The sequence below is a fragment of the Pristiophorus japonicus genome, chromosome 10 (assembly GCF_044704955.1).
Source record: "Pristiophorus japonicus isolate sPriJap1 chromosome 10, sPriJap1.hap1, whole genome shotgun sequence".
Classification (NCBI taxonomy): Eukaryota; Metazoa; Chordata; class Chondrichthyes; family Pristiophoridae; genus Pristiophorus; species Pristiophorus japonicus.
Window position 1 is genome coordinate 217,185,124 of NC_091986.1, and position 23,974 is coordinate 217,209,097.

Consider the following 23,974-nt stretch of genomic DNA (forward strand, 5'->3'; position numbering starts at 1 on the left):
TGCCCCTCCGACAGTGCGGCGCTCCCTCAGCACTGCCCCTCCGACAGCGCGGCGTTCCCTCAGTACTGCCCCTCCAACAGCGCGGCGCTCCCTCAGCACTGCCCCTCCGACAGCGCGGCGCTCCCTCAGCACTGCCCCTCCGACAGCGCGGCGCTCCCTCAGCACTGCCCCTCCGACAGTGCGGCGCTCCCTCTGCACTGCCCCTCCGACAGTGCGGCGCTCCCTCAGCACTGCACTGGAATGTCAGCCTAGATTTTTAATGCTCAAGTCCCCGGAGTGGGACTTAAACCTACAACCTTCCGACTGATTGACGAGTGTGCTACCCACCGAGCCACAGCTGAATGGATGAAAAAAATATTCAACTCACTGTTCAACTGATCAATGACAAAGTTTGCAACCTTATAATCAGGCAACCAGCTTTATACAACAGGTCCAAATGTTTCCACAGGCTAAGGCAAAGCTCCCAGAACATCTAACGTTACGGTAGAGATTATTCAACCGTGACCACTTGCAATCCATGCACGACGCTCCCACTAGAGCTAATGTTCTGAGGGAATATGATCCACTTACATTCTTTGCAAAAGAAAAAAGGTGAGCAGGATTGAATTTTATGGATACTTGTTCTTCAGTTCTTTCATTAAAGGCGTTAACCCAAAACAGAAATAATGGTCATTGTCTAGACTCAAACTCCTGCTGACGGAACCAAAATTAGCTTTTTCTTTGTTTTGTCATTGTGTCAAGACTGGATGCAAAGCATTGGCTGTATCATGTGTGAGTGCCCACCGTTGAGTGGTACTCGGCAAGTTTCGAGTTCAAGTCCCACTCCATAAACTTTAGCACCAAATCTAGGTCAACGCTCCAGTGCAGTGCCGAGGGAGCGCCGCGCTGTCGGAGGGGCAGTGCCAAGGGAGCGCCGCGCTGTCGGAGGGGCAGTGCCGAGCGAGCACCGCGCTGTCGGAGGGGCAGTGCCGAGGGAGCACCGCGCTGTCGGAGGGGCAGTGCTGAGGGAGCGCCGCGCTGTCGGAGGGGCCATATTTCAGATGAGACATTAAACCAAGGCCCCGTCTGCTCTCTCAGGTGGAAGATCCCACATCCACTATTGGTAGAAGAGCAGGGGAGTTCTCCCCGCTGTCCTCGGCCAGCATTTATCCCTCAATCAACATCACTAAAAAAAAAACCCACAGATTACCTGGTCATGATCACGTTGCTGTTTGTGGGAGCTTGCTGTGTGCAAATTGTTGCTACTGCCTTTCCTCCATTACAACAGTGACTACACTTCAAAAATAGTTCACTGGCTGTAAGGTGCTTGGGACATCCTAAGGGAGTGAAAGGCGCTACATCAATGCAAATTCCTTCTTTAAGATGCCAGGTGTCATTTATAAATAAGGCCAAACAATTCTGCCAAATTATCTGGGCAGATCCTTCACTCACTCAACCTATGCTTTATTAAGCCAAGGGGCTCAAATTGTTGTGATCCGGAACCCACTCTGCGATCGGGCGATCAAACCAAATTCAGTAGTTACTTTCAAAAGGGAATCGGAAATATTCTCGAAAAGGAGAAATGTGCAGGGCTATGGGGAAAGAGCAGGGGGAGTGGGACTGATTGGTGGCTCTTACAAGGAGCCGGCACAGACACGATGGACCGAATATATATATTTTTAAAATTTGTTCCTGGGATGTGGGCATCGCTGGCAAGGCCGGCATTTATTGCCAATCGGAATCTCCCTTAAGCACAAACGAACAGAGATAGGAGCAGGAGTTGGCCATTTGGCCCCTCGAGCCTGCTCCGCCATTCAATAAGATCATGGCTGATCTGATCATGGACTCAGCTCCACTTCCCCGCCCGCTCCCCATAACCCTTTACTCCCTTATCGCTCAAAAATCTGTCTAGCTCCGCCTTAAATATATTCAATGACCCAGCCTCCACAGCTCTCTGGGGCAGAGAATTCCACAGATTTACAACCCTCAGAGAAGAAATTCCTCCTCATCTCGGTTCTAAACCGATAAGGGAATAAGGGGTTATGGGGAACGGGCAGGGAAGTGGACCCGAGTCCATGATCGGATCAGCCATGATCGTATTAAATGGCGGAGCAGGCTCGAGGGGCCGTATGGCCTACTCCTGCTCCTATTTCTTATGTTCTTATGTTCTTAAATGGGCAGCCCTTTATTCTGAGACTATGCCCCCTAGTTCTAGATTCCCCCACGAGAGGAAACATCCTCTCTGAATTTACCCTGTCGAGCCTCCTCAGTATCTAATATGTTTCAATAAGTTCACCTCTCATTCTTCTAAACTCCAATGAGTACAGGCCCAACCTGCTCAACCTTTCTTCATAAGCCAACCCCCTCATCTCCGGAATCAATCAAGTGAACCTTCTCTGAACAGCCTCCAATGCAAGTATATCCTTCCTTAAATACCGAGAACAAAACTGTACGCAGTACTCCAGGTGTGGCCTCACCAATGCGTTGTACAGTTGGCTCCTGTATGGCTCAGAGACATGGACCATGTACAGTAGACACCTCAAGTCACTGGAGAAATACCACCAACGATGTTTCCGCAAGATCCTGCAAATCGCCTGGGTGGACAAACGCACCAACGTTAGCGTCCTCGACCAGGCCAACATCCCTAGCATTGAAGCACTGACCATACTAGATCAGGTCCACTGGGCAAGACACACTGTTCACATGCCAGACACGAGACTCCCAAAGCAAGCACTCTACTCAGAACTCCTACACGGCAAACGAGCCAAAGGTGGGCAGAGGAAACGTTACAAGGACACCCTCAAAGCCTCCCTGATAAAGTGCAACATCCCCACCGTCCCTGGCCAAAGACCGCCCTAAGTGGAGGAAGAGCATCCGGGAGGGCGCTGAGCACCTCGAGTCTCGTCGCCGAGAGCATGCAGAAATCAAGCGCAGGCAGCGGAAGGAGCGTGCGGCAAACCAGACTCCCCACCCACCTTTTCCCTCAACCACTGTCTATCCCACCTATGACGGGGACTGTGGCTCTTGTATTGGACTGTTCAGCCACCTAAGGACTCATTTTAAGAGTGGAAGCAAGTCTTCCTCGATTCCGAGGGACTGCCTATGATGATGATGTAGTACAGTTGTAGCAGGACTTCCCTGATTTTATACTTCATCCCCCTGTCTTTGATATAGGACTCCTGACCTGGGATAAGCATAAATTCATTGCACCCGTTCACAGTAGAATTGTTAAGTGATCATCACTCAGCAGTGACAGAAACATTTTTGCACTCTAAAAGATAGACCCATTACATTAGAGATTTACATCTGTTGCCTTGATTGTGTATAATTCTGGGATTTTCTTGATGAATGAATTACATTCATTGAGAAGGTGGTGATGAGCTGCCTTCTTGAACCGCTGCAGTCCGTGTGGTGAAGGTGCTCCCACAGTGCTGATGGGGAGGGAGTTCCAGGATTGTGACCCAGCGACGATGAAGGAACAGCCGATATATTTCCAAGTCAGGATGGTGTGTGACTGGGAGGGGAACGTGGAGGTGGTGGTGTTCCCATGCGCCTGCTGCCCTTGTCCTTCTAGGTGGTAGAGGTGGCGGGTTTGGGAGGTGCTGCCGAAGAAGCCTTGGCGAGTTGCTGCAGTGCATCTTGTAGATGGTGTACACTGCAGCCAGGGGGCGCCGGTGGTGGAGGGAGTGAGTGTTGAAGGTGGTGGATGGGGTGCCGATCAAGTTAATGTGTCCGGTGGCCAAGTCGATGCCAATTGGTCCGCCCGGTTTTATTCTTTGTAGCGGCTTGCTAAAACGGAGTGTCTCGCCATTTCAGAGGGCAGTTAAGAGTCAACCACATTGCTGTGGGTCTGGAGTCACATATCGGCCCAGACCGGGTAAGGACGACAGATTTCCTTCCCTGGAGAAGCCGAGTGAGTAAGTCGAGCAGAAAGTCAATCCGTGAGACATGAAGGTTGACGAAAGAACATTAGTGAACCGAATAACCGAATGGGTTTTTAAGACAATCTGGTAGTTTCATGGTCACTATTAGTGTCAGCCGTGGCTCAGTGGATAGCACTCGCGCCTCAGAGTCAGAAGGTTGTGGGTTCAAGTCCCACTCCAGAGACTGGAGCACATAAATCTGTGCTGACTCACCCAGTGCAGTACCGAGGGAGCGCTGCGCTGTCAGAGGAAACGTTAAACAGAGTTTTCACCTGCGCTCTCAGCTGGACTCTGGATCAGTTCCTATGGACTGGAGGGTAGCTAATGTAACACCACTTTTTAAAAAAAGGAGGGAGAGAAAACGGTTAATTATAGACCGGTTAGCCTGACATCAGTAGTGGGGAAAATGTTGGAATCAATCATTAAGGATGAAATAGCAGCGCATTTGGAAAGCAGTGACAGGATCTGTCCAAGTCAGCCTGGATTTATGAAAGGGAAATCATGCTTGACAAATCTTCTGGAATTTTTTCAGTATGTAACTAGTAGAGTGGACAAGGGAGAACCAGTGGATGTGGTGTATTTGGACTTTCAAAAGGCTTTTGACAAGGTCCCGCACAAGAGATTGGTGTGCAAAATCAAAGCACATTGTATTAGGGGTAATGTGGATAGAGAACTGGTTGGCAGACAGGAAGCAGAGAGTCGAGATAAACGGGTCCTTTTCAGAATGGCAGGTAGTGACTAGTGGAGTGCCGCAGGGCTCAGTGCTGGGACCCCAGCTCTTTACAATATACATTAACGATTTAGATGAAGGAATTGAGTGTAATATCTCCAAACTGGGTGGCGGTGTGAGCTGTGAGGAGGACACTAAGAGGCTGCAGGGTGACTTGAACAGGTTAGGTGAGTGGTTAAATGCATGGCAGATGCAGTATAATGTGGATAAATGTGAGGTTATCCATTTTGGGGGCAAAAATACGAAGGCAGAATATTATCTGAATGGCGGCAGATTAGAAAAAGGGGAGTTGCAACGAGACCTGGGTGTCATGGTTCATCAGTCATTGAAGGTTGGCATGCAGGTACAGCAGGCGGTGAAGAAGGCAAATGGTATGTTGGCCTTCATAGCTAGGGGATTTGAGAATAGGAGCAGGGAGGTCTTACGGCAGTTGTACAGGGCCTTGGTGAGGCCTCACCTGGAATATTGTGTTCAGTTTTGGTCTCCTAATCTGAGGAAGGACGTTTTTACTATTGAGGGAATGCAACGAAGGTTCACCAGACTGATTCACGGGATGGCTGGACTGACGTATGAGGAGAGACTGGATCAACTGGGCCTTTATTCACTGCCGTTTATAAGGATGAGAGGGGATCTCATCGAAACGTATAAGATTCTGACGGGACTGGACAGGTTAGATGTGGGAAGAATGTTCCCGATGTTGGGGAAGTCCAGAACCAGGGTACATAGTCTAAGGATAAGGGGTAAGTCATTTAGGACTGAGATGAGGAGAAACTTCTTCACTCAAGAGTTATTAACCTGTGGAATTCCCTGATGCAGAGAGTTGTTGATGCCAGTTCATTGGATATATTCAAGAGGGAGTTAGATATGGCCCTTACGGCTAAAGGGATCAAGGGGTATGGAGAGAAAGCAGGAAGGGGTACTGAGGGAATGATCAACCATGATCATATTGAATGGCAGTGCAGGCTCGAAGGGCCGAATGGCCTACTCCCGCACCTATTTTCTATGTTTCTAAAAGATCCCATGGAAATATTTCGAAGAAGAGCAGGGGGCCGAGTTTTGGATCACTTCTAGTTTACGGAAGGTAGAATGTGGGAGGCCGGCCAAAATTGCCTTGGAATAGTCAAGTCTAGAGGTAACCAAGACACGGATGAAGGCTTCAGCAGCGGATGAGCTGAAGCAGGGGTGGAGACAGGCGATGTTACGGAGGTGGAAATCGCGGACTTAGTTATGCTACTGATATGTGGTCGGGAGCTCATTTCGGGGTCAAAATATGACACCAGGGTTGCGATTTTGTAGCAGGAAGACAATAGTCTAGTGCAGCCACCACAAACCTCTGCACCTTTCTCCTCCTTTAATACGCTGCTTAAAATCAACCTCTGTCGCCATGCGTTTTGGTCACCTGCGCTAATTTCATCTCCTCGGACGTCAATTTGTGTCTGATAACATTCCTTTGAAGCTCTTTGAAAAGTTGTACTACTTTAAAGGCGCTATATAAATGCAAGTTATTGCAGCTCCTCGTGTCTGACTCACATTGAAACCGGAATTTTTCCTATTTTTACCCCCCTCCTCCGCCGCCCCCCCCCCCGAGTAGTTCCATATTTAATGGTTTATCTATCTTGCGGGGGGGTGGCGGGGAATAGAGAATGAAGATGGAAGAGGAGTGGGTTCACTGATACGAGGCACAGGGCTTGTCACTTCTGTGACTGTACCGAGTGTTGCCAAGGAATCAAGGTCAGGTTGCGTTAGTTTGGGGATGTGCAATATCAGTGTTGTTTGTGTCTTGGTGCAGTTCAAAAATGGCAAATCGGGTCGGACAATGGGAGGTCATCTGCTGCTCGATAATGAATAAAAAAAATAACAGTGGGGAGAAAGAGAAGTCGGAGTATTGAAGGGACTCGTGTCTTTGTGAAAATGTTGGCCATTACTTTGCTCTTGTGTTACATGCAAGTGCATAGAAACATAGGGCCCAAGTTTCCACACGATAAAAAACGGGCGCCCCTCCGAGCTGGGCGCCCGTTTTTCGCGCCTAAAACGGCGCCTAAAAATAAACTCGCGATTCTGGAGAGTTCTGCAGCTCCTTGTCTGCCTGGCGCGGCGCCCAGAGGGGGGCGGAGCCTACACTCGCACCGATTTTGTAAGTGGGAGGGGGCGGGTACTATTTAAATTAGTTTTTTTCCTGCCGGCAACGCTGCGCCTGCGCGTTGGAGAGTTCGCGCATGCTCATAAATGTTTATTCAGGTTGGATTTATTTGTATAATATTTGTAGAAGTATAAATAAGGATTTATTGTAGAATTTAATGAGTTCCCTTCCCCCCCGCTCCCCCTCCCCACCTCGTTCTGGACGCCTAATTTGTAACCTGTGCCTGATTTTTTAATGTGTAGAACAAGTTTTTTCAGTTCTACAAAAATCTTCACTTGCTCCATTCTACTTTAGTTTGGAGTACGTTTTCACTGTGGAAACTTTCAAATCAGGCGTCAGTGGCCGGACACGCCCCCTTTTGAAGAAAAAATTCTGTTCCAAAGTAGAACTGTTCTACCTGACTAGAACTGCAGAAAAAAAAAATGTGGAGAATTGCGATTTCTAAGATAGTCCGTTCTCCACCAGTTGCTCCTAAAAATCAGGCGCAAATCATGTGGAAACTTGGGCCCATAAAAACATAGAAAATAGGTGCAGGAGTAGGCCATTCGGCCCTTCTAGCCTGCACCGCCATTCAATGAGTTCATGGCTGAACATGCAACTTCAGTACCCCATTCCTGCTTTCTCGCCATACCCCTTGATCCCCCTAGTAGTAAGGACTTCATCTAACTCCTTTTTGAATATATTTAGTGAATTGGTCTCAACAACTTTCTGTGGTAGAGAATTCCACAGGTTCACCACTCTCTGGGTGAAGAAGTTTCTCCTCATCTCGGCCCTAAATGGCTTACCCCTTATCCTTAGACTGTGACCCCTGGTTCTGGACTTCCCCAACATTGGGAACATTCTTCCTGCATCTAACCTGTCTAAACCCATCAGAATTTTAAACGTTTCTATTAGGTCCCTTCTCATTCTTCTGAACTCCAGTGAATACAAGCCCAGTTGATCCAGTCTTTCTTGATAGGTCAGTCCCGCCATCCCGGGAATCAGTCTGGTGGACCTTTGCTGCACTCCCTCAATAGCAAGAATGTCCTTCCTCAAGTTAGGAGACCAAAACTGTACACAATACTCCAGGTGTGGCCTCACCAAGGCCCTGTACAACTGTAGCAACACCTCCCTGCCCCTGTACTCCAATCCCATCGCTATGAAGGCCAACATGCCATTTGCTTTCTTAACCGCCTGCTGTACCTGCATGCCAACCTTTAATGACTGATGTACCATGACATCCAGATCTCGTTGCACCTCCCCTTTTCCTAATCTGTCATCATTCAGATAATAGTCTTTCTCTCTGTTTTACCACCAAAGTGGATAACCTCACATTTATCCACATTATACTTCATCTGCCATGCATTTGCCCACACACCTAACCTATCCAAGTCACTCTGCAGCCTCATAGCATCCTCCTCGCAGCTCCACTGCCACCCAACTTAGTGTCATCAGCAAATTTGGAGATAATACACTTAATCCCCTCGCCTAAATCATTAATGTACAGTGTAAACAGCTGGGGCCCCAGCTCAGAACCTTGCGGTACCCCACTAGTCACTGCCTGCCATTCTGAAAAGTACCCATTTACTCCTACTCTTTGCTTCCTGTCTGACAATCAGTTCTCAATCCATGTCAGCACACTACCCCCAATCCCATGTGCTTTAACTTTGCCCATTAATCTTTTGTGTGGGACCTTGTCGAAAGCCTTCTGAAAGTCCAAATATACCACATCAACTGGTTATCCCTTGTCCACTCTACTGGAAACATCCTAAAAAAAATTCCAGAAGATTTGTCAAGCATGATTTCCCTTTCACAAATCCATGCTGACTTGGACCTATCATGTCACCTCTTTCCAAATGCGCTGCTATGACATCCTTAATAATTGATTCCATCATTTTACCCACTACCGATGTCAGGCTGACCGGTCTATAATTCCCTGTTTTCTCTCTCCCTCCTTTTTTAAAAAGTGGGGTTACATTGGCTACCCTCCACTCGATAGGAGCTAATCCAGAGTCAATGGAATGTTGGAAAATGACTGTCAATGCATCTGCTATTTCTAAGGCCACCTCCTTAAGTACTCTGGGATGCAGTCCATCAGGCCCTGGGGATTTATCGGCCTTCAATCCCATCAATTTCCCCAACACAATTTCCCGACTAATAAGGATTTCCCTCAGTTCTTCCTCCTTACTAGACCCTCTGACCCCTTTTATATCCGGAAGGTTGTTTGTGTCCTCCTTCGTGAATACCGAACCAAAGTACTTGTTCAATTGGTCCGCCATTTCTTTGTTTCCCGTTATGACTTCCCCTGATTCTGACTGCAGGGGACCTACGTTTGTCTTCACTAACCTTTTTCTCTTTACATATCTATAGAAACTTTTGCAATCTGTCTTAATGTTCCTTGCAAGCTTCCTCTCGTACTCCATTTTCCCTGCCCTAATCAAACCCTTTGTCCTCCTCTGCTGAGTTCTAAATTTCTCCCAGTCCCCGGGTTCGCTGCTATTTCTGGCCAATTTGTATGCCACTTCCTTGGCTTTAATACTATCCCTGATTTCTCTAGATAGCCACGGTTGAGCCACCTTCCCTTTTTTATTTTTACGCCAGACAGGAATGTACAATTGTTGTAGTTCATCCATGCGGTCTCTAAATGTCTGCCATTGCCCATCCACAGTCAACCCCTTAAGTATCATTCACCAATCTATCCTAGCCAATTCACGCCTCATACCTTCAAAGTTACCCTTCTTTAAGTTCTGGACCATGGTCTCTGAATTAACTGTTTCATTCTCCATCCTAATGCAGAATTCCACCATATTATGGTCACTCTTCCCCAAGGGGCCTCGCACAACGAGATTGCTAATTAATCCTCTCTCATTACAAAACACCCAGTCTAAGATGGCCTCCCCCCTAGTTGGTTCCTCGACATATTGGTCTAGAAAACCATTCCTTATGCACTCCAGGAAATCCTCCTCCACTGTATTGCTTCCAGTTTGGTTAGCCCAATCTATGTGCATATTAAAGTCACCCATTATAACTGCTGCACCTTTATTGCATGCACCCCTAATTTCCTGTTTGATGCTCTCCCCAACATCACTGCTACTGTTTGGAGGTCTGTACACAACTCCCACTAATGTTTTTTGCCCTTTGGTGTTCTGCAGCTCTACCCATATAGATTCCACATCATCCAAGCTAATGTCCTTCCTAACTGTTGCATTAATCTCCTCTTTAACCAGCAATGCTACCCCACCTCCTTTTCCTTTTATTCTATTCTTCCTGAATGTTGAATACCCCTGGATGTTGAGTTCCCAGCCCTGATCATCCTGGAGCCACGTCTCCGTAATCCCAATCACATCATATTTGTTAACATCTATTTGCACAGTTAATTCATCCACCTTATTACGGATACTCCTTGCATTAAGACACACAGCCTTCAGGCTTGTTTTTTTAACATCCTTTGTCCTTTTAGAATTTTGCTGTACAGTGGCCCTTTTTGTTCTTTGCCTTGGGTTTCTCTGCCCTTCACTTTTCCTCATCTCCTTTCTGTCTTTTGCTTTTGTCTCCTTTTTGTTTCCCTCTGTCTCCCTGCATTGGTTCCCATCCCCCTGCCATATTAGTTTAACTCCTCCCCAACAGCACTAGCAAACACTCCCCCTAGGACATTGGTTCCGGTCCTGCCCAGGTGCCGACCGTCCGGTTTGTACTGGTCCCACCTCCCCCAGAACCGGTTCCAATGCCCCAGGAATTTGAATCCCTCCCTGCTGCACCAAGTGCAAGTGACATGGTAATATGTTGTGACAGGATTTACACGTGAGATTATACTACACACTGTGGAAACAGTTGGCACACAAAGAGGGTTCGGTAGCATAGTGGTTATGTTGTCGTAAGACTTCCCTGCTTTTATACTCCATCCCCTTTGCAATAAAGGCCAACATTCCATTGGCCTTCCTGATCACTTGCTGTACCTGCATACTATCCTTTTGTGTTTCATGCACAAGTGTACTGCGGCACTTTGCAATCTTTCTCCATTTAAATAATAACTTGCTCTTTGATTTTTTTTCTGCCAAAGTGCATGACCTCACACTTTCCAACATTATACTCCATCTGCCAAATATTTGCCCACTCACTTAGCCTGTCTCTGTCCTTTTGCAGATTTTTTGTGTCCTCCTCACACATTGCTTTTCCTCCCATCTTTGTATCGTCAGCAAACTTGGCTACGTTACACTCAGTCCCTTCTTCCAAGTCGTTAATATAGATTGTAAATAGTTGGGGTTTTCACTCGTTTTTTTTTAGTTGAAAACTGATGATTGCTCATCTAAGAACAGGGATTTGTTTTAAGCGGTTGGACAATTGGCATCCGATGTCGGGCAAGGTTTCTGTGTAGGTTAGAAGGGTGATGTCCGCAGTGATTTGTCGGTGATTAATATATTGATGATCCATTTGGCTACTTTTTAAAATAAGTATAGCTATCCAGAAACCTTTCCATTTTTTTAATGTTTGAAGTGAAAATGTAGGAACAGGAGGAGGCCATTCAGCCACTCGAGAGTTTAGAAGAAGAGGTGATCTCATTGAGACGTGTAAAATTCTGAGGGGGATTGACAGGGTAGATGCTGAGAAGATGTTTTCCCCCGGGCTGGAGAGTCTAGAACTAGGGGTCACAGTCTCAGGATAAGGGGTCAGTCATTTAGGACTGAGCTAAGGAGAAATTTCTTCACTCGGAGGGTGGTGAATCTTTGGAATTCTCTGCCCTAGAGAGTTGTGGGTGTTCAGTTGTTGAGTATATTTGAGGCCGAGACTGATAGATTTTTGGATACTAAGGGATATGGAGATCAGGCAGGGAAGTGGAGTTGAGGTCAATGATCAACCATGATCTTATTGAATGGTGGAGCAGGCTCGAGGGGTCAAATGACTGACTCCTGCTCCTAATTCTTAAGTTCTTATTATAGCTCTGGTTAGACCCAATTTAGAGCACTGCGCTCAGTTCTAGGCAATGCACCTCAGGAAGGAAATGGTGGCCTCTGAGGGGGAGATGCGCAGGTTCACCAGAATGATACCGGGGCTGAAAGGGTTAAATCCAGAGGGCAGGCTGCACAGACTGGGCTTGTATTGTGTTGAGTTCGGATTAAGGGGTGATCTGATGTTCCTCCAATAATTTCTTTCCCCCAATTGGCCTGGGTTTTTATCTGGCTTTTGCATCTCCCAGGAGATCACGTGGCTCTGGTTGGGGTGGAGTGCAGAATGTTTCGGGTAAGGGGTGTTACAGTTATGTGGGGCGGACTGGTTGGGCTGGGTGCTCTTTACCTGTCCTCCATTGTTCATTGTTCATAGGTTTATAACAAATCCCCATCTTATGCAACTATACAGTGACTACACAGAGATATACTCTCTATGCAGTCACTGTATAGTTGCATAAGATGGAGACTTGTTTACCTGATGTACTATTAATAATATGCTGGCACCACTAGAGGGTGCAACTGGTGGAGACCGGGGTTTCCTGCCCTGGTGGCAGGGGCTTGTGCCTCAATCTGGAGTTACGAATAAAGGACCAAGGTCACTACAGTTTGAGTACAACACATTGCCTCATGGAGTCATTCATAGGTACATTATAGGCATCATAATAGGTTTATATGTAACCTTCAGGGCTGCTGATATTGGGCCGTGCGGCTCTTTGTCAGCCAGCACGGACACGATGGGCCAAAATGGCATCCTTCTGTGCTGTAAATTTCCCTGTTTCTAAAGGGTTACGACAATTTGATAAATAGCGCATTGGAAGGATATTCATCATCATCATCAGCAGACTTGCCTCCACTCTAAAAGTGAGTTCTCAGGTGACTGAACAGTCCAATACGGGAATTACAGTCTCTGTCACAGGTGGGACAGACAGTGGTTGAGGGAAAGGGAGGGTGGGGAGTCTGGTTTGCCGCACGCTCCTTCCGCTGCCCGCGCTTGGTTTCTGCATGCCCTCGGCGACGAGACTCGAGTGCTCAGCGCCCTCCCGGATGCTCTTCCTCCACTTAGGGTGGTCTTTGGCCAGGGACTCCCAGGTGTCGGTGGGGATGTTGCACTTTATCAGGGAGGCTTTGAGGGTGTCCTTATAACATTTCCTCTGCCCACCTGGGGCTCGCTTGCTGTGTATAGAGCAAAGAAAAGAAAAAATACTCACATTTCCAAAGCGTCTTTCACTATCGCTCCAAGCACTTCACCGCTGGCCTGGACGAGATTGTCCCTGGTCATCATCATCATCATAGGCCGTCCCTCGAAGCGAGGATGACTTGCTTCCACACCAAAAAGGAATGAGTTCACAAGTGTTCCAATGAAGGGCCTAATATTCCAGATCCCGAACTACATCCTGAAGGGTGGAAGATGCCTGTGCGTGGATTTTTTTAACGTGGGGTGGCCGTTGCACACCAGCCACCACACGGGCTTGACAGAGCTAGGCCTTGGTCCAGTGGCAAGGGTTAACCAGGACGACTGGAGACACATATCGCACATTGTGGGCTGGGCCCGTGCTGCCCCTGGGCCCCTGGCCCCGAACTCACTCCTCTCCTGGGCCCCGGTCACATCCCTCCACAATCTCTCGCCGCTCCTTCGCCCCGATCTCGCCGCTCCTGCTGTACCTGCCCACGCTCCAATCACCGACCTGGACCCTGATGACATCACTCTTCGCTGCCGTCGCAGCTCGTGCTACTCCCGGAGGTGGTATGCCTCCATGCTGCTCCCAGGCCGCTGCTCGCCGCTGCTTTCATGGCCAGCAAAGGGTCAGCAGCGGCCCTCCCCTTTGACTGAACGGGAGGGGCATTGTGGTGTGACAGCGCTCTGGCCCGTTTGAGGGGTGCAACGGGAAATTCCAGGCCTCTGGGAGCGGGACTTCTGGCCCGGTCGGTAAAAGTCCCGGCTCCGGAGGCTTATGGGGCCGCAGGGCAATTTCAGCCCCTTTGGTTTCTAAATTCTACTATATTCACACGGCGCAGCTCGTGACGATTAGTTCTACTTGTGCAAGACTGAAAGCAATGACTCAATTGATCGGTCAGTTTGGTTTGAAACAAGAGGTTGGTAACTCGGAACAGTCTGTCCAACTGCACCGCACTCCCGACTCCATGACACTTGCCGCCATGTTGTTCTACCGTCTGCCTGCCCTCCATTCATGCACGAGCCGGAACTTGCTGCTCTTGCCTTGTTTCGTTCGAATCTTATCCAGCCTCAACTCATCTGCTGCCAAAACCCTCGTCCCGGCCTCTGCTACCTCCAGACTCGACTGTTCCAACGCACTCCTGGCCGGCCTCCCATCTTCCATGCTCCGTTAACTTCAGCTCATCCAAAACCCTGCTGCTCTGTGTCCTAACTCGCACCGAGTCCCGCTCACCCATCAGCCCCTGTGCTCACTGACCCCATGTCCTAACTCGCACCGAGTCCCGCTCACCCATCACCCCCTGTGCTCACTGCCCCCGTGTCCTAACTCGCACCGAGTCCCGCTCACCCATCACCCTCTGTGCCCCGTGTCCTAACTCGCACCGAGTCCCGCTCACCCATCACCCCCTGTGCTCACTGCCCCCGTGTCCTAACTCGCACCGAGTCCCGTTCACCCATCACCCCCTGTGCTCGCTGCTCTGTGTCCTAACTCGCACCGAGTCCCGCTCACCCATCACCCCCTGTGCTCACTGCCCCATGTCCTAACTCGCACCGAGTCCCGCTCATCCATCACCCCCCGTGCTCACTACCCCGTGTCCTAACTCGCACCGAGTCCCACTCACCCATCACCCCCTGTGCTCACTGCCCCATGTCCTAACTCGCACCGAGTCCCGCTCATCCATCACCCCCCGTGCTCACTACCCCGTGTCCTAACTCGCACCGAGTCCCGCTCATCCATCACCCCCTGTGCTCGCTGGCCAGTGTCCTAACTCGTACCAAGTCCCGTTCATCCATCACCACCTGTGCTCGCTGGCCCGTGTCCTAACTTGCACCGAGTCCCGCTCATCCATCACCCCCTGTGCTCGCTGGCCAGTGTCCTAACTCGTACCAAGTCCCGTTCATCCATCACCCCCTGTGCTCGCTGGCCAGTGTCCTAACTCGTACCGAGCCCCGCTCACCCATCACCCCCTGTGCTCGCTGGCCCGTGTCCTAACTCGCACCGAGTCCCGCTCACCCATCACCCCCTGTGCTCACTGACCTACATTGGCTCCCGGTCTGTCAACGCCTCGATTTTTAAAATTCTCATCCTTATTTACAAATCCCTCCAAGGTCTCACCCCTCCCTATCTCTGTAATCACCTCCAGCCCCACAACCTGCTACTTTAAGATGCTCCTTAAAGCCTACTTCATCTGTCCTTATGTGTCCTTATGTTTGATTAATGCTCCAGTGAAGCACCTTGGGATGTTTTACTATGTTAAACGAGCTATATAAATATTCCTCCTTCTCCTCCTTCTCGTCCCTCCTCCCTCCTACCCCCCCCCCTCCCCGCCTCTCTCTCTTCCCCCCCCCCCCCCCGCCTCTCTCTCTTTCCCCCCCCCCCGCCTCTCTCTCTTTCCCCCCCCCCGCCTCTCTCTCTTCCCCCCCCTCCCCGCCTCTCTCTTCCCCCCCCTCCCCGCCTCTCTCTTTCCCCCCACCCCCCCGCCTCTCTCCCTCCTCCCCCCCCGCCTCTCTCCCTCGCCCCCCCGCCTCTCTCCCTCGCCCCCCCCCGCCTCTCTCCCTCGCCCCCCCCCGCCTCTCTCCCTCGCCCCCCCCCGCCTCTCTCCCTCGCCCCCCCCCGCCTCTCTCCCTCGCCCCCCCCGCCTCTCTCCCTCGCCCCCCCCGCCTCTCTCCCTCGCCCCCCCAGCCTCGCTCTCGTTCCCCCACCCCCGCCTCGCTCTCGTTCTCCCTCTCCCTTTCTCCCTCTTTCCCTGCTCACCAGGGCTAATCAGACAGCGTACAACCCTCGTGTCGTGCTCCACCCTCAGCTGAGTTCTCACCGGTGTCCTGGGGCCAATATTTATCCCTCAACCAACATCACTAAACAAAAAAAGATTACCTGCTGCGTGTGGGAGCTTGCTGTGTGCAAATTTGCTGTTGCATTTCCCACATTACAATAGTGGCTACACTCCAAAACCTACTCCATTGGTTGTAAAGCGTTTTGAGACGACCTGAGGTGGTTAAAGGTGCAAAATAAATGCAAGTCTGTCTTTCTTTCACTGAACCAAGCAGCCACTTGCTGAAATACCAGGCACAATTTCAACAGAGCCAACAAGTGTAAAAATGATGGACTTAAATTTTTGTTTTTGTTTAAATCTTTTGCAGGAACTGGTGCAAGCATTCTCTCGGCCTTGAGTAATCTGCCATCTCTGCCCTGGTGGGCGAGGACCAAGATAGAGCGACACCTGCAGATGATCTCAGTCTATCAATGGGTTATAACTTTTCTAATTCTGGGTAAGATATTTTTTGTTTCTGACAATCTTAAATGTCTTATAAGAACATAAGAAATAGGAGCAGGCCATACGGCCCCTCGAGCCTGCTCCGCCATTTAATACGATCATGGCTGATCTGATCATGGACTCAGCTCCACTTCCCTGCCCGCTCCCCATAACCCCTTAATCCCTTATCGGTTAAGAAACTGTCTATCTCTGCCGTAAATATATTCAATGTCCCAGCTTCCACAGCTCTCTGAGACAGCGCAGTCCACATATTTACAACTCTCTCAGAGAAGAAATTCCTCCTCGTCTCAGTTTTAAATGGGCAGCCCCTTATTCTAAGATCATGCCCTCTAGTTCTAGTCTCCCCCATCAGTGGAAACATCCTCTCTGCATCCACCTTGTCAAGCCCCCTCATAATCTTCTACGTTTCGATAAGATCACCTCCCATTCTTCTGCATTCCAATGAGTAGAGGCCCAATCTACTCAACCTTTCCTCATAAGTCAACCCCCTCATCCCCGGAATCAACCGAGTGAACCTTCTCTGAACTGCCTCCAAAGCAAGTATATCCTTTCGTAAATATGGAAACCAAAACCACACGCAGTACTCCAGGTGTGGCCTCACCAATACCCTGTACAGTTGTAGCAAGGCTTCCCTGCTTTTATACTCAATCCGCTTTGCAATAAAGGCCAACATTCCATTGGCCTTTCTGATCACTTGCTGTACCTGCAGACTATCCTTTTGTGTTTCATGCACAAATACCCCCAGGTCCCACTTTACTGCGGCACTTTGCAATCTTTCTCCATTTAAATAATAACTTGCTCTTTGATTTTTTTTTCTGCCAAAGTGCATGACCTCACACTTTCCAACATTATACTCCATCTGCCAAATATTTGCCCACTCACTTAGCCTGTCTCTGTCCTTTTGCAGATTTTTTGTGTCCTCCTCACACATTGCTTTTCCTCCCATCTTTGTATCGTCAGCAAACTTGGCTACGTTACACTCCGTCCCTTCTTCCAAGTCGTTATAGATTGTAAATAGTTGGGGTTTTCACTCGTTTTTTTTTAGTTGAAAACTGATGATTGCTCATCTAAGAACAGGGATTTGTTTTAAGCGGTTGGACAATTGGCATCCGATGTCTGGCAAGGTTTCTGTGTAGGTTAGAAGGGTGATGTCCGCAGTGATTTGTCGGTGATTAATATATTGATGATCCATTTGGCTACTTTTTAAAATAAGTATAGCTATCCAGAAACCTTTCCTTTTTTTTTAATGTTTGAAGTGAAAATGTAGGAACAGGAGGAGGCCATTCAGCCCCTCGAGAGTTTAGAAGAAGAGGTGATCTCATTGAGACGTGTAAAATTCTGAGGGGGATTGACAGAGTAGATGCTGAGAAGATGTTTCCCCCGGGCTGGAGAGTCTAGAACCAGGGGTCACAGTCTCAGGATAAGGGGTCGGCCATTTAGGGCTGAGATGAGGAGAAATTTCTTCACTCGGAGGGTGGTGAATCTTTGGAATTCTCTGCCCCAGAGAGTTGTGGATGTTCAGTTTATGAGTATATTTGAGGTTGAGACTGATAGATTTTTGGATACTAAGGGATATGGAGATCGGGCGGGAAAGTGGAGTTGAGGTCAATGATCAACCATGATCTTATTGAATGGTGGAGCAGGCTCGAGGGGTCAAATGACTGACTCCTGCTCCTAATTCTTAAGTTCTTATTATAGCTCTGGTTAGACCCAATTTAGAGCACTGCGCTCAGTTCTAGGCAATGCACCTCAGGAAGGAAATGGTGGCCTCTGAGGGGGAGATGCGCAGGTTCACCAGAATGATACCGGGGCTGAAAGGGTTAAATCCCGAGGGCAGGCTGCACAGACTGGGCTTGTATTGTGTTGAGTTCGGATTAAGGGGTGATCTGATGTTCCTCCAATAATTTGGCACAGGAGGAGGCCATTCAGCCCCTCGAACGTGTCCCACACTTCAGTTAGCTCATGGCTGACGTGTCTCTCAACTCCATCTACCCGCCTTGGTTCCGTAACCCTTAACAATCTTGCCTAACAAAAATAAGATCAAGCCCATGGTGGGAGGAACTAAATACCTTTGCACCTTGCTTCTAATGGAGATTCCTATATCCCTATCTTGGGTCTCAGTCGATAGTTTCATGAGCCTTGTCCATGATTCATCACCAATACTCCAGGTGTGGCCTCACCAAGGCCCTGTACAACTGTAGCAACACCTCCCTGCCCCTGTACTCCAATCCCATCGCTATGAAGGCCAACATGCCATTTGCTTTCTTAACCGCCTGCTGTACCTGCATGCCAACCTTTAATGACTGATGTACCATGACATCCAGATCTCGTTGCAACTCCCCTTTTCCTAATCTGCCGCCATTCAGATAATATTCTGTCGGAGGGGCAGCGCTGAGGGAGCGCCGCGCTGTCGGAGGGGCAGCGCTGAGGGAGCGCCGCGCTGTCGGAGGGGCAGCGCTGAGGGAGCGCCGCGCTGTCGGAGGGGCAGCGCTGAGGGAGCGCCGCTCTGTCAGAGTTGCGGTCTTTCAGATGAAACATTAAACTGAGGCACCATCTGCCCTCTCAGGTGGATGTAAAAGATCCCAGGACCACTATTTCAAAGAAGAGCAGGGGGGTTAGCCCCCGTGTCCAGGGTCCAATATTTATCCCTCAACCAACATCACTAAAACAGATTCTCTGGGTCATTATCACATTGTTGTTTGTGGGAGCTTGCTGTGCGCTAATTGGCTGCCGTGTTTCCCACATTGCAACAGTGACTGCACTCCAAAAGTATTTAATTTGCTGCAAAGTGCTTTGAGATGTCCGGTGGTCGTGAAAGGCGCTATATAAATGCAAGTCTTTCAGCTTGATGATGCTTCTGTTTTGACGTTACAGGGATCACGTGCACCATCGGCTTGTCTTATATCTTCTTCACCAACTACTGGCCGATATCAGCGCTGTACTTTTCCTGGCTGGTCTTTGACTGGAACACGCCAAAGCAAGGTTAGGAACATGGGCCGGGACCGGGCTTGGCCGAGAGGGTGTCGGCACCCGGGGGTGGGAGTCGGAGTCGGTCAGGGTTCCAACCGCTCGTCCCCTGTATGTTGCTGCTTCCTCCCGTTAGAGAAATAAACATACGAACATAAGAAATAGGAGCAGGAGTCGGCCATTCGGCCCCTCGAGCCTGCTCCGCCATTCAATAAGATCATGGCTGATCTGATCATGGACTCAGCTCCACTTCCCTGCCCGCTCCCCATAACCCTTTACTCCCTTATCGCTCAAAAATCTGTCCATCTCCACCTTGAATATATTCAATGACCCAGCCTCCACAGCTCTCTGAGGCAGCGAATTCCACCGATCTATAACCCTCAGAGAAGAAATTCCTCCTCATCTCAGTTTTAGATGGGCGGCCCCTTATTCTGAAACTATGCCCCCTTAGTTCTAGATTCCCCCACACGAGGGGAAACATCCTCCCTGCCTCTACCTTGTCGAGCCCCCTCAGAATCTTATACATTTCAATGAGATCCTCTCTCATTCTTCTAAACTCCAATGAGTACAGGGCCCAACCTTGTACGTCCTCCATTTGCCGGCTTTGCGCGAGAGGTTTCCTGTGGCGCGTGGGCCACCACAGTCCAGCTGTAGGACAAAGCTGTCCGCTTGATGGGCAGCCCAAGAACCGGCTTAAATATCCACTCCCTCCACCGCCGCTCGCTCTCGGTGGATGTGGGTGAGCGATGGTGGCAGGCGGGGACTGGATCTGTCCTGCCCGCGATGCCATATGCAGTCAAATAGCCTGCTACAACACTTGCTGTCCAGCCTGCAGCGGTTCAAGGCGGTGACTCACCGCCACCCTAACGAGGGGCAATTAGGGAAGGGCAATAAACGCCAGCCTTGCTGACTACGCACACATCCCATGAACGAATGCATTCTTTTTTTAATTAGAGGGTAGAGAGAATGTCGGTGCAAGAGTGAGAAATCTGCGACAAGCTGACTCCCAATCTCCTGAATGAGCAAATTTGGTCGAGAAACTGTTTCACTGACGGGAGGGTCGGTAACCAAAGGACACCGACTTAAGCTAATTGGCAAAGGAACCAGAGGGGGAGATGAGGAGACTTTTTTTATGAAGCGAGTTTTGATAGTTTTATACAATTTATTCATTCATGGGATATGGGTGTCGCTGGCAAGGCCAGCATTTATTGCCCATCCCTAATTTCCCCTTCATCATCATCATCATAGGCAGTCCCTCGAAGCGAGGATGAAGGACCAAATATTCCAGGTCCCGAACTACATCCTGAAGGGTGGAAGATGCCTGTGCGTGGATTTTTTTTAACGTGGGGTGACCGTTGCTCACCAGCCACCACACGGGGCTTGACAGAGCGAGGCCTTGGTCCAGTGGCAAGGGTTAACCAGGACCATTGGAGACCAGCTCTGCTGCACGGGCCTAGTGCGCGCACACATCGCAGTGTGGGCTGGGCCTGTGCTACCCCTAGGCCCTCGCCTCTTCTGGGCCCCGATCACATCCTCCACAGTCTCTCTCGCCCTCAAATATTGCCCCTGGAGAAGGTGGTGGTGAGCCGCCTTCTTGAACCGCTGCAGTCCGTGTGGTGAAGGTGCTCCCACAGTGCTGTTAGGGAGGGAGTTCCAGGATTGTGACCCAGCGACGATGAAGGAATGGCCGATATATTTCCAAGTCGGGATGGTGTGTGACTGGGAGGGGAACGTGGAGGTGGTGGTGTTCCCATGCGCCTGCTGCCCTTGTCCTTCTAGGTGGTAGAGGTCGCGGGTTTGGGAGGTGCTGCCGAAGAAGCCTTGGCGAGTTGCTGCAGTGCATCTTGTAGATGGTGCACACTGCAGCCACGGTGCGCCGGTGGTGGAGGGAGTGAATGTTTAACGCGCAGACTGGAAAGGGCGGTGGAAGCAGATTTAATTGTAACTTTCAAAAGGGAAGTTGGATAAATACTAGGGAAAAGGAAAAGTTTGCAGGGGCTTTGGGGAAAGAGCAGGGGAAGAGGGGTGTAATGCGTAAGTTAAGCGCTGGCTAATCTGCCATTCGACATTATTTGAAGAAAAAAAAATGCATCCTCTTCTTAGGAGGCCGGAGATCCGAATGGGTTCGGAACTGGGCTGTGTGGCGATCCTTCCGAGAATACTTCCCCATCCGTGTGAGTACGGTAGACAGAGCAAGTGATGCCGTTTGGAATGATCTGCATGCATGCTTCCCATTCCTGGAGCACGCCACTCTTTTCCCACTTTGCTTGCATTTTCAAATCATTTTTGTGGGTCAATATAATTTGCATGTGTTGTATCCTTCATGCCTTCCACTCTGCTCGTGAGCTCACTGCACATGCGCCACATTGGTGTCTCGTGCACTGGTAGTGTCCTTTGCTAATTCTGTACTGGCCGGAAGATTCAAGTCCCACTCCAGGCACTTGAGCACAAAATCTAAGCTGATACTCCAGTGCAGTACTGAGGGAGCCCCGCACTGTCGGGGGGGGCAGTGCTGAGGGAGCCCCGCACTGTCGGGGGGGCAGTGCTGAGGGAATGCCGCACTGTCGGGGGGGCAGTGCTGAGGGAGTGCCGCACTGTCGGAGGGGCAGTACTGAGGGAGCGCCGCACTGTCGGAGGGGCAGTGCTGAGGGAGCGCCGCACTGTCGGAGGGGCAGTGCTGAGGGAGCGCCGCACTGTCGGAGGGGCAGTACTGAGGGAGAGTCGGAGGGGCAGTACTGAGGGAGTGTCGGAGGGGCAGTACTGAGGGAGTGTCGGAGGGGCAGTACTGAGGGAGCGCCGCACTGTCGGAGGGGCAGTGTAGACTTGACTCTTCCAGCGCACTTCTGGCTGGCCTCCCACATTCTACCCGACGTAAACTAGAGGTGATCCAAAACTCTGCTGCCCCGTGTCCTAACTTGCACCGAGTCCCACTCACCCCTGTGCTCGCTGACCTACATTGGCTCCCAGTCCGACAATGCCTCGATTTCAAAATAATCGCTTTTTTCAAATCCCTCCATGGCCTCGCCCCTCCCTATCTGTAACTTCCTCCAGCCCTACAACCCTCACAATCTCTGCTCCTTTAATTCTGGCCCCTTGCTCATCCCAGGTTTTAATTGCTAATTCCCAAAGCGCTTGCTTTGGGAGTCTCGTGTCTGGCATGCAGACAATGTGGCCTGCCCAGCGGAGCTGATCAAGTGTGGTTAGTGCTGCAATGCTGGGGATGTTGGCCTGGTCGAGGATGCTAACGTTGGTGCCTCTGTCCTCCCAGGAGATTTGTAGGATCTTGCGGAGACATCGTTGTGATATTTCTCCAGCGACTTGAGGTGTCTACTGTACATGGGACCCATTATATATTCAATGGAATTTAGAAGAATGAGAGGGGATCTCATAGAAACATATAAAATTCTGACAGGTTAGATGCAGGAAGAATATTCTGGGGAAGTCCAGAACCAGGAATCACAGTCTAAGGATAAGGGGTAAGCCATTTAGGACTGAGATGAGGGGAAACTTCTTCACTCAGAATTGTGAACCTGTGGAATTCTCTACCACAGAAAGTTGTTGAGGCCAGTTCATTCAATATATTCAAGAGGGAGTTAGATGTGGCCCTTACGGCTAAAGGGACCAAGGGGTATGGAGAGAAAGCAGGAATGGGGTACTGAAGTTGCATGATCAGCCATGATCTTATTGAATGGTGGTGCAGGCTCGAAGGGCTGTATGGCCTACTCCTGCACCTATTTTCTATGTTTCTATGTTAACTGTACTGTTACCCGTTAAGAGGTGATCAATTTCCGCCGCTGGTGTCCTCCTTTCAGCTCCCAGCTTAAGGTCCAGCTTCTCTCGAGGGCGGGTCAAGTTCTCACTGCCTCGGTGAAGTTTGCCCTTCTGGTTTATACTATTCTATAGTCTGTCCCATCTCCTTTTGATTACATATTCATCTGTGCCTGGTGATTAGTTCATACTTTATTTTCCGTGATTAGTTTATAATTGTTACTGGCGATGCTAAGGAAGTATTGACTGAACTTCAGTTTCAATTGGTAATTCATTTCTTCGCGCAAGACACCTTAACCCTACTGTCGGGTCTTCTCATCTTATGTTGCCGTAGCCTGCATATTTCTACAGTCAGTGCCAGGCCTTGCCCACCACGCCCCCGGGGTCTCAGTGGACGCCTATCAAAAGGACCCTGCAGAGCTCTCAATGTGCCTTCCCCTGTGAGGTTATCCACTTTGGTGGTAAAAACAGAGAGACAGACTATTATCTAAATGGTGACAGATTAGGAAAAGGGAAGGTGCAACGAGACCTGGGTGTCATGGTACATCAGTCATTGAAGGTTGGCATGCAGGTACAGCAGGCGGTTAAGAAAGCAAATGGCATGTTGGCCTTCATAGCGAGGGGATTTGAATACAGGGGCAGGGAGGTGTTGCTACAGTTGTACAGGGCCTTGGTGAGGCCACACCTGGAGTATTGTGTACAGTTTTGGTCTCCTAACTTGAGGAAGGACATTCTTGCTATTGAGGGAGTGCAGCGAAGATTCACCAGACTGATTCCCGGGATGGCGGGACTGACCTATCAAGAAAGACTGGATCAACTGGGCTTGTATTCACTGGAGTTCAGAAGAATGAGAGGGGACCTCATAGAAACGTTTAAAATTCTGACGGGTTTAGACAGGTTAGATGCAGGAAGAATGTTCCCAATGTTGGGGAAGTCCAGAACCAGGGGTCACAGTCTGAGGATAAGGGGTAAGCCATTTCGGACTGAGATGAGGAGAAACTTCTTCACCCAGAGAGTGGTGAACCTGTGGAATTCTCTACCACAGAAAGTAGTTGAGGCCAGTTCACTAAATATATTCAAAAGGGAGTTAGAT

The 23,974-nt window shown here is 49.7% G+C and overlaps 1 protein-coding gene across 1 annotated transcript in view; it reads left to right on the top strand.

Moving 5' to 3' along the window:
- Positions 1 to 514: 514 nt before the first annotated feature.
- The window catches only part of dgat2 (diacylglycerol O-acyltransferase 2), a 52,337-nt gene continuing 28,877 nt past the window's right edge, over positions 515 to 23,974 (top strand). The window contains exons 1-4 of the mRNA XM_070891348.1: positions 515 to 591; positions 16,013 to 16,141; positions 19,021 to 19,128; positions 21,217 to 21,287. Coding sequence (XP_070747449.1) covers positions 558 to 591; positions 16,013 to 16,141; positions 19,021 to 19,128; positions 21,217 to 21,287 — 342 coding nt within the window. The 5' untranslated portion in view covers positions 515 to 557. The remainder of the gene's footprint in view (positions 592 to 16,012; positions 16,142 to 19,020; positions 19,129 to 21,216; positions 21,288 to 23,974) is intronic.